Source organism: Electrona antarctica (genome assembly GCF_951216825.1).
Source record: "Electrona antarctica genome assembly, chromosome: 18".
NCBI classification, from domain to species: domain Eukaryota; kingdom Metazoa; phylum Chordata; class Actinopteri; order Myctophiformes; family Myctophidae; genus Electrona; species Electrona antarctica.
In genome coordinates, this window is record NC_136799.1 from 44,052,043 (window position 1) to 44,061,916 (window position 9,874).

The 9,874-nt window shown below is 50.3% G+C and overlaps 1 protein-coding gene across 1 annotated transcript; it reads left to right on the forward strand.

Moving 5' to 3' along the window:
- Positions 1–6,296: 6,296 nt before the first annotated feature.
- On the forward strand, positions 6,297–9,359 carry LOC306942364 (leucine-rich repeat transmembrane protein FLRT2-like; the record flags this gene model as incomplete). The annotated part of the gene is made up of 1 exon (XM_079528214.1): positions 6,297–9,359. One exon carries the CDS (start codon positions 6,297–6,299, stop codon positions 8,439–8,441), a length of 2,145 nt encoding a protein of 714 aa, XP_079384340.1. The 3' UTR covers positions 8,442–9,359.
- Positions 9,360–9,874: the final 515 nt, after the last annotated feature.

A 9,874-nucleotide genomic window follows, 5' to 3' on the forward strand; every position in this document is an offset into this window, starting at 1 on the left:
ATATCGGTTGATTTTCATTCGAATCCGCTATAGTCACATCACATTACAAGCAAGGTGGGTGAAACGTAACCTGACTCCGCCAGATGGGGCAGCAGAGAGTACACTCGGTTACAGCTAGAGGCGGGATCAAGCCATACACAGTGCTGCCTTGATCCCGCCTCTAGCTGCTGCTGATTGGCCAGGCCGTTTTCTGCCCGGGCATCAAGTCTGCCTGAGAGTTCCCAGATGGGAGCAGGAGGGGGGAACCCAGTGTACTCTCTGCTGCCCCATCTGGCGGAGTCAGGTTAGGTGAAACGGGTGTTGAGAGCTTATAGATCAGCTAAATTTTCATCATGATGTTTGCCTCTTTCTTATTATGTGACAATTTGCCTAATTTTTATACATAGTTTGTTGATTACTTTTGATGCAGTAGGCTAATGGTATTTTTCAATTTATTTGTTTTTTTCACCCACTGTCATCTGGGGACCGCCCCCCTGGGGGTCCCGACCCACAAGTTGAGAACCACTGCTCTACAAGTTCCCTCTTTCTCTCTCTCTCTCTCTCTCCCTCTCTCTCGCTCTCTCTCTCTGAGGCGTCTTGTGAGTGCAGTGGAGCGGTGGGCATTGTCCGTCAGGGTGACATGTGACAGATTGAGCCATGCAGCCTGCAGGGGGTGGGTGGAGGTAATACAAGAGAATGACAGCTTGGCACGCGCGGCAAAATGCAGCCTTGTAACTTCTACCTTTTATTTTTGTAGATTTTTTAAAACATTATTGTACTGTAAAATGGTCTCTTTTTCCATGATCTTTATCTTTTTTAGTATAATAGTATTAGTTGTTCTATAATTAGATTGATACACGGTAATCAACGCGCACACTTTATTTTAGAACACACCCAAATCAAATCATATTACGGCGTACGCGTTCAATCAATTGTTCAATCAAAGCAAACGGCATAAAATATTAGTTTCTTCTACAAAAATAATAGTTACAAGGCTGTATTCTGTCGAGCGTGCCAAGCTGTCATTCTCTTGTATTATACCGTACTTGTATTATTTCCCATCACGGAGTAACCTCGCGTCTGACTATCCAGCATATAGCCACAGGCGGCCCCCACCTTCACTTAAAGGGGAAAACCACCCATTTTCAACATTTTACTATGTCATTAATATACTTTAGAGCTGTTGTGTGGAAATAATAAAAAAAGTTCCCCCATTATGTGTTTCCTAGAACTGTAATTATGAAAAAAATCATTAACATGGTGAAACACATCTTGATGACATCATCAAGATGTGTTTCACCATGTTAATGATTTTTTTCAGACCTCTAGTTCTAGGAAACACAGAATGGGGCAACTTTTTTATTATTTCCACACAACAGCTCTAAGGTATATTAATGACATAGTAAAATGTTGAAAATGAGTGGAATGCCCCTTTAATGCGGCCTGCAGGTTATCAGAATAGTGATATATTATTCAGTTCATAAAGTTAACATAAGTATAATTAAATGCATTTGAAATGAAATAAACATTAAACTTTTCAGTATTCCAATTCAGAAATAGCAAAAAAAAATAAAGAATCTAGGATTACAATTCAAATATACCGGTAGCAAAAATAGCAGATCTCCAAGCTCAAAACTCATCGCACTGTGACTGCATCGCACTAGCACCTATGTGTGACATAGAATGAAGAATATAGAGCATTCATTTATGAAAAAATAAATAAAGATACAGAGCTAAGTGGTTTCTGCCCCAAAGTGCATCCAACTGGAGTGAGTGTGGCAATATAGTGGCCCTCTGGAGTGAGTGGAACTATAGTGGCCCTCTGGAGTGAGTGTGGAACTATAGTGGCCCTCTGGAGTGAGTGTGGAACTATAGTGGCCCTCTGGAGTGAGTGTGGAACTATAGTGGCCCTCTGGAGTGAGTGTGGAACTATAGTGGCCCTCTGGAGTGAGTGTGGAAATATAGTGGCCCTCTGGAGTGAGTGTGGAAATATAGTGGCCCTCTGGAGTGAGTGTGGAAATATAGTGGCCCTCGGAGTGAGTGTGGAAATATAGTGGCCCTCTGGAGTGAGTGTGGAAATATAGTGGCCCTCTGGAGTGAGTGTGGAAATATAGTGGCCCTCTGGAGTGAGTGTGGAAATATAGTGGCCCTCGGAGTGAGTGTGGAAATATAGTGGCCCTCTGGAGTGAGTGTGGAAATATAGTGGCCCTCTGGAGTGAGTGTGGCACTATAGTTGCCCTCTGGAGTGAGTGTGGAACTATAGTGGCCCTCTGGAGTGAGTGTGGAACTATAGTGGCCCTCTGGAGTGAGTGTGGAACTATAGTGGCCCTCTGGAGTGAGTGGAACTATAGTGGCCCTCTGGAGTGAGTGTGGAACTATAATGGCCCTCTGGAGTGAGTGGAACTATAGTGGCCCTCTGGAGTGAGTGTGGAACTATAGTGGCCCTCTGGAGTGAGTGTGGAACTATAGTGGCCCTCTGGAGTGAGTGTGGAAATATAGTGGCCCTCTGGAGTGAGTGTGGAAATGTAGTGGCCCTCTGGAGTGAGTGTGGCACTATAGTGGCCCTCTGGAGTGAGTGTGGCACTATAGTGGCCCTCTGGAGTGAGTGTGGAAATATAGTGGCCCTCTGGAGTGAGTGTGGAAATATAGTGGCCCTCTGGAGTGAGTGTGGCACTATAGTTGCCCTCTGGAGTGAGTGTGGAACTATAGTGGCCCTCTGGAGTGAGTGTGGAACTATAGTGGCCCTCTGCAGTGAGTGTGGAACTATAGTGGCCCTCTGGAGTGAGTGTGGAAATATAGTGGCCCTCTGGAGTGAGTGTGGAAATATAGTGGCCCTCTGGAGTGAGTGTGGAAATATAGTGGCCCTCTGGAGTGAGTGTGGAAATGTAGTGGCCCTCTGGAGTGAGTGTGGCACTATAGTGGCCCTCTGGAGTGAGTGTGGCACTATAGTGGCCCTCTGGAGTGAGTGTGGAAATATAGTGGCCCTCTGGAGTGAGTGTAGAAATATAGTGGCCCTCTGGAGTGAGTGTGGCACTATAGTTGCCCTCTGGAGTGAGTGTGGAACTATAGTGGCCCTCTGGAGTGAGTGTGGAACTATAGTGGCCCTCTGGAGTGAGTGTGGAACTATAGTGGCCCTCTGGAGTGAGTGGAACTATAGTGGCCCTCTGGAGTGAGTGTAGAACTATAGTGGCCCTCTGGAGTGAGTGTGGAACTATAGTGGCCCTCTGGAGTGAGTGTGGAACTATAGTGGCCCTCTGGAGTGAGTATGAAATAGTGGCCCTCTGGAGTGAGTGTGGAACTATAGTGGCCCTCTGGAGTGAGTGTGGAACGTTAGTGGCCCTCTGGAGTGAGTGTGGAACTATAGTGGCCCTCTGGAGTGAGTGTGGAACTATAGTGGCCCTCTGGAGTGAGTGTGGCAATGTAGTGGCCCTCTGGAGTGAGTGTGGCACTATAGTGGCCCTCTGGAGTGAGTGTGGCACTATAGTGGCCCTCTGGAGTGAGTGTGGAAATATAGTGGCCCTCTGGAGTGAGTGTGGAAATATAGTGGCCCTCTGGAGTGAGTGTGGCACTATAGTTGCCCTCTGGAGTGAGTGTGGAACTATAGTGGCCCTCTGGAGTGAGTGTGGAAATATAGTGGCCCTCTGGAGTGAGTGTGGAACTATAGTGGCCCTCTGGAGTGAGTGTGGAACTATAGTGGCCCTCTGGAGGGAGTGTGGAACTATAGTGGCCCTCTGGAGTGAGTGTGGAACTATAGTGGCCCTCTGGAGTGAGTGTGGAAATATAGTGGCCCTCTGGAGTGAGTGTGGAACTATAGTGGCCCTCTGGAGTGAGTGTGGAACTATAGTGGCCCTCTGGAGTGAGTGTGGAACTATAGTGGCCCTCTGGAGTGAGTGTGGAACTATAGTGGCCCTCTGGAGTGAGTGTGGAAATATAGTGGCCCTCTGGAGTGAGTGTGGAACTATAGTGGCCCTCTGGAGTGAGTGTGGAAATATAGTGGCCCTCTGGAGTGAGTGTGGCACTGTAGTTGCCCTCTGGAGTGAGTGTGGAACTATAGTGGCCCTCTGGAGTGAGTGTGGAACTATAGTGGCCCTCTGGAGTGAGTGTGGAACTATAGTGGCCCTCTGGAGTGAGTGGAACTATAGTGGCCCTCTGGAGTGAGTGTGGAACTATAGTGGCCCTCTGGAGTGAGTGTGGAACTATAGTGGCCCTCTGGAGTGAGTGTGGAACTATAGTGGCCCTCTGGAGTGAGTGTGGAACTATAGTGGCCCTCTGGAGTGAGTGTGGAAATATAGTGGCCCTCTGGAGTGAGTGTGGAAATGTAGTGGCCCTCTGGAGTGAGTGTGGCACTATAGTGGCCCTCTGGAGTGAGTGTGGCACTATAGTGGCCCTCTGGAGTGAGTGTGGAAATATAGTGGCCCTCTGGAGTGAGTGTGGAAATATAGTGGCCCTCTGGAGTGAGTGTGGCACTATAGTTGCCCTCTGGAGTGAGTGTGGAACTATAGTGGCCCTCTGGAGTGAGTGTGGAACTATAGTGGCCCTCTGGAGTGAGTGGAACTATAGTGGCCCTCTGGAGTGAGTGTGGAACTATAGTGGCCCTCTGGGGTGAGTGTGGAACTATAGTGGCCCTCTGGAGTGAGTGTGGAACTATAGTGGCCCTCTGGAGTGAGTGTGGAACTATAGTGGCCATCTGGAGTGAGTGTGGAACTATAGTGGCCCTCTGGAGTGAGTGTGGAACTATAGTGGCCCTCTGGAGTGAGTGTGGAACTATAGTGGCCCTCTGGAGTGAGTGTGGAACTATAGTGGCCCTCTGGAGTGAGCGTGACACTATAGTGGCCCTCTGGAGTGAGTGTGGAAATATAGTGGCCCTCTGGAGTGAGTGTGGAACTATAGTGGCCCTCTGGAGTGAGTGTGGAACTATAGTGGCCCTCTGGAGTGAGTGTGGAACTATAGTGGCCCTCTGGAGTGAGTGTGGAACTATAGTGGCCCTCTGGAGTGAGTGTGGAACTATAGTGGCCCTCTGGAGTGAGTGTGGAACTATAGTGGCCCTCTGGGGTGAGTGTGGAACTATAGTGGCCCTCTGGAGTGAGTGTGGAACTATAGTGGCCCTCTGGAGTGAGTGTGGAACTATAGTGGCCCTCTGGAGTGAGTGGAATAGAATATTTGCTTATCATTTGTTTTGTCACTCAACAGTAAACAACCCAACATACATTATGATTTTATACTATGGTAGCATATCTGTCAAATCTGTCAATCAATTTAAAACGTTTTAAATAGTAGTAGTAGTAGTAGTAGTAGTAGTAGTAGTAGTAGTAGTAGTAGTAGTAGTAGTATTTCTATTTTGCAGAGACTGTGGCTAATAGTTGGCCAAAAGCTATCACAGATAACAGGAGGTCTCTTTATCTGCAAAAGGATGTGTATCTGTGTTCCATTCGCTGTGTTCCTCTACTGCATTCCGTGTTTGTCCGGGGTGAGGAACAAGCACGGTTGGTATATTTGTATGCACAATATTCTGCACAGCCAATTTACAACACTTCACTTTTCATTAGTCGGACTCAAAGACAGACATTCCCATGGCGCCATACAGAGCAGAGCGAGGCAATGCATTGTTGTAGAATAGGAAAGCCACTGATTTTCCCCATTATTCTCATTTTCATATAGGTCTCCGGATCCAAATGCCATGTCCAAGGGAGGCGGTGCAGTCATTTTGGACCCAGCCGTGTGTGACACGAGAGGGCGGAGAGCGCAAAGAGGAACGAGGACTTTACACGGATGTCCTGCCGGTGTGCAATGCACGAGGCTCTGAAGCCATTCCAATGATCTCCAGCCAATGCTGAGAGGTTGTGTTGTGTGTGTGTGTGGGGGGAGAGAGAGAGAGAGAGAGAGAGAGGAATGTGATGAGCTTCATTAAAGTCCCTCATCTTCAAGCGTGGGGACTGACGTCGGCGCTGGGAATCACACGTTGCTTAATGAGACCGCTGCTCTTTTGTTGGAGGGTCTGGGACGACTAATTACCACGGGATTATTCAGAGCCTGACCCGAGCTGCACCAGGCTGCACGCACGCACGCACGCACGCACGCACGCACGCACGCACGCACACACGCACGCACACACGCACACACACTGGTGTGGCGAACAAAGCACCAATATCCGGTGACAGAACCCCGGGTTACATTGAATATACAATTTCAATCCCCTTGAAATTTGTTCTCGCCCTTTTTGTTCGCGGGATTTTCTTTTCTTTCCGTCTTCCTTTTTTCTTTTCATTTTTTCTGGGCTGTTTATATATTTTTTTTTTTCTTGTTTTTTTGGGGGGGAAATGGAGATACAGTGGCGCTTACGGAATAAGGACTGGGCCTCCTGCCTGAGGCCGTGGATACCCATCCTGCTGGGCCTTCACCTGCAGTTCTCGCGCGCCGCCTCCTCCTCCTCCTCCTCCTCCAACTGCCCCGACGAGTGCCGCTGCGACCGCACCTTCGTGTACTGCAACGAGCGCGACCTCAACTCGGTGCCGCAGGGCATCGGCGAGGGCTACAAGACCCTCTACCTCCACAACAACCGCATCAGCAACGCCGGCTTCCCGCCGGAGCTGCACCACGTGGCCTCGGTGGAGACGGTGTACCTCTACGGCAACGAGCTCGACGAGTTCCCCGTCAACCTGCCCAAGAACGTGCGCGTGCTCCACCTGCAGGAGAACAACATCCAGACCATCTCGCGCGCGGCGCTCGCCCAGCTCCTGTGGCTGGAGGAGCTGCACCTGGACGACAACTCCATCTCCACCGTGGGCGTGGAGGACGGGGCGTTCCGCGAGGCCATCAGCCTCCGCATGCTCTTCCTCACCAAGAACCACCTGAGCAGCGTGCCCCTCGGCCTGCCCGAGGACCTGCGGGAGCTGCGGCTGGACGAGAACCGCATCGCCGTCATCGCCGAGGAGGCCTTCCGCAACGTGACGCGCCTCGAGCGCCTCATGCTGGACGGCAACCTGCTGACGGACGAGGGGGTGGCGCCGGGCACCTTCCGGGAGCTGGCCACGCTCCGGGAGCTGTCGCTGGCGCGCAACTCCCTCACCTACCCGCCCCCGTTTCTCCCGGGGGAGGTGCTGGTGAAGCTCAACTTCCAGGAGAACCAGATGAACAGGATCCCCGCACGGGCCTTCACGGGGCTAAGCAAGCTGGAGCGGCTGGACATCTCCAACAACCAGCTGCAGTCGCTGACGCGGGGCGTCTTCGACGGCCTCGTCAGCCTCAGGCAGCTCACCGTGCGGAACAACCTGTGGCTGTGCGACTGCGGCGTCACGTGGGTGGTGGCGTGGCTCAAGTCCCTGCCGGCCTCGCTCAACGTGCGCGGCTTCATGTGCCAGAAGCCCGAGCGGGTCCGCGGCATGGTGATCAGGGAGCTGAGCGCCGAGCTGGTCCAGTGTGCGCAGAGCTCGCCGCCGCCACTGCCCACCGGCCCCGGGCCGACGTCACCGGGCGTCTCCGCCCCGCCCTCCTCGGCCCCCTCAGAGCCCCCGGAGCCCCCCGTGGCGGCGGCGACCGACCACGTTTCGCCCTCGTCCGGTCTCCCGTCCCCCACGGGGCCCCCTCTCCACCCCGTCTTTCCGACCAGGCAGGGCGCGCCGCCGCCGAGGACTAAGCGCCCCCAGCAGAACCACCCGCCCCGCAGGGGGGAGACGCTGCAGGTGACGTTCGCCATACTCAACGGCTCCGCCATCCACGTGAGCTGGGCGGCCGCCTTCCCCGTCACCGCCTACAAGGTCACCTGGGCCAGGATGGGCCCCAGCTTGAACGGCGACACGGTCCGCGAGCGCATGGTGGGCGGCGAGCACCGGGGCGTCCGGCTGGCCAACCTGGAGCCCAAGTCCACGTACCGGATCTGCGTCATCCCGCTGGACGCGTTCAACAACTACCGGCCCAAGGACGACACCGTGTGCACGGAGGCCACCACCACCCCGACGGCGGCCGTCTCCTTCGGCCCCGACAACAACAACAAGGGTCCGGGGGGAGCGTCCGTGCCCGAGCAGGCCACGCAGCAGGACCCCACCAGCTCGCCGTTCCTGCTGGCGGGGCTGATCGGCGGCGCGGTGATCGTGGTGCTGGTGGTGCTCCTCAGCGTCTTCTGCTGGCACATGCACAAGAAGGGCGGCGCACGCTCCTCCAAGGCGGCCGCCGGCGGCGGCGGCGGCGCCGGCGCCAAGTGGAAGTACAACCGCGGGCGGCGGAAAGACGACGACTACTGCGAGGCGGGCACGAAGAAGGACAACTCCATCCTGGAGATGACCGAGACCAGCTTCCAGATAGTGACGCTCAACAACGAGCAGCTCCTCAAGGGAGACTTCCGCATTCAGCCCATTTACGCGCCTAACGGCGGGGGCATGGGCTTCAGAGACTGCCCCGTGGGGAACGACGGCACGGCGTACTGCAAGAACAATGTTCAGGATGCAGACTTGATGTGCCGCACATGATGATTGTGGTTTTTTTTTTTTTTTTTTTTTAAGCCTTTATATCGACGACCGCCCCCTTAACGTTACAACAAGACGCTGTACAGTGTGAATATTTCAAAATCAAACCCTGTGTCGAGAAATGTAATTTATATACAACTGGCTGGAACGATACTTTGTTGAATTTTCAGCGACCTTTTTTTATATTTCCTTGGTCGGATTTCTAAGTTATTGGTTTCTTGGAGTTGTGCCGTTTTATTTCTGTGCTCAACAAGATGTACAATCAGGAGTCATTCACGATCCAAGTATGAAGGTTTGAGGTTCATTTTGATCATTACGAGTACTGGATTATTATTTTTTTCAAGTCATTGTAAACTGTGACGATAATATTTAAACTAATAGGACATTGAGAGACAGAAGAATGATGCTTAAATCAGCTACACGCACCACAAGATGGCATCGTTTTTCAGGCTCCGTGAAGTAAACTACAGCTTCCTATTTTTCATCTTTTTTTTTTCATTTTTTTTTGTTAATGAATCCACCAACATGATACATTCGTTTAATTGCAGTGTGATTCAGTATGGATGCCAATTAACATCTGCTCAGAGCAGGGGTCCATGCACCTCTTTCTTTTGTCATGCAAATGAAAAATGTGCGTGCTTCAAAATGAAATTCTCAATGTCACACGCCTTTTTACGCAGCATATTCCAAATATTCCACCAAACGTCGAGACGTACGTGTCTGTGTTTGATTATTATTTTCTTTGTATGCAAAACCATAATCGCTTTCACGTGCTCTTCAAAACGACAAAAAAAAAGATTACAATTCAAGGGATCCTGTTAATTGTGCTAGCTAAGTTTTGAGGATGCCGTTTTTTTTAGGGGAGTGTACTTGCAACAAGCACATCTGCCATCTCTGTTTAAAACCATGGGGAGAAGTAATTTGAAAAAATGGCAAAAAAAATAAAAAATGTTATGGTAATACAGTATATGTATATATATGTGCCTTGAAATTATCAGCTTACAATGTATTTTGAACCCATGTTTTTGCACAAAAAGTGTATTGTATATATATATTGAATTGAATTGTTGTTGAGAAAAAAAAAACTTGCTTTTGATTTTTTTTTGTATTGACATTGTAATTCTTTACTTATCGTATGTCACTGTCAGGTGGAAACCTCATACATACCAAAACTGTGCATGAAATGTAAAAAGGAAAAAGGTGTTCCAGCGGAACAGTATTTATTTAGTCACAAACTCTTGTTCATATTATTTTTGTGGTTCATATTTATATATAAAACCCACAGAGAGACTTCACTCAAAATAAATAAATAAATAGTCAATGTACGAGCTGTGAGCTTGTATATCGGCTATGTTTTTTATTTTTCTACTTTTGTGTGACACTATAGAATGACAAAACAGGGCATTCATTTACGAGAACATAAATTAAATATGGAG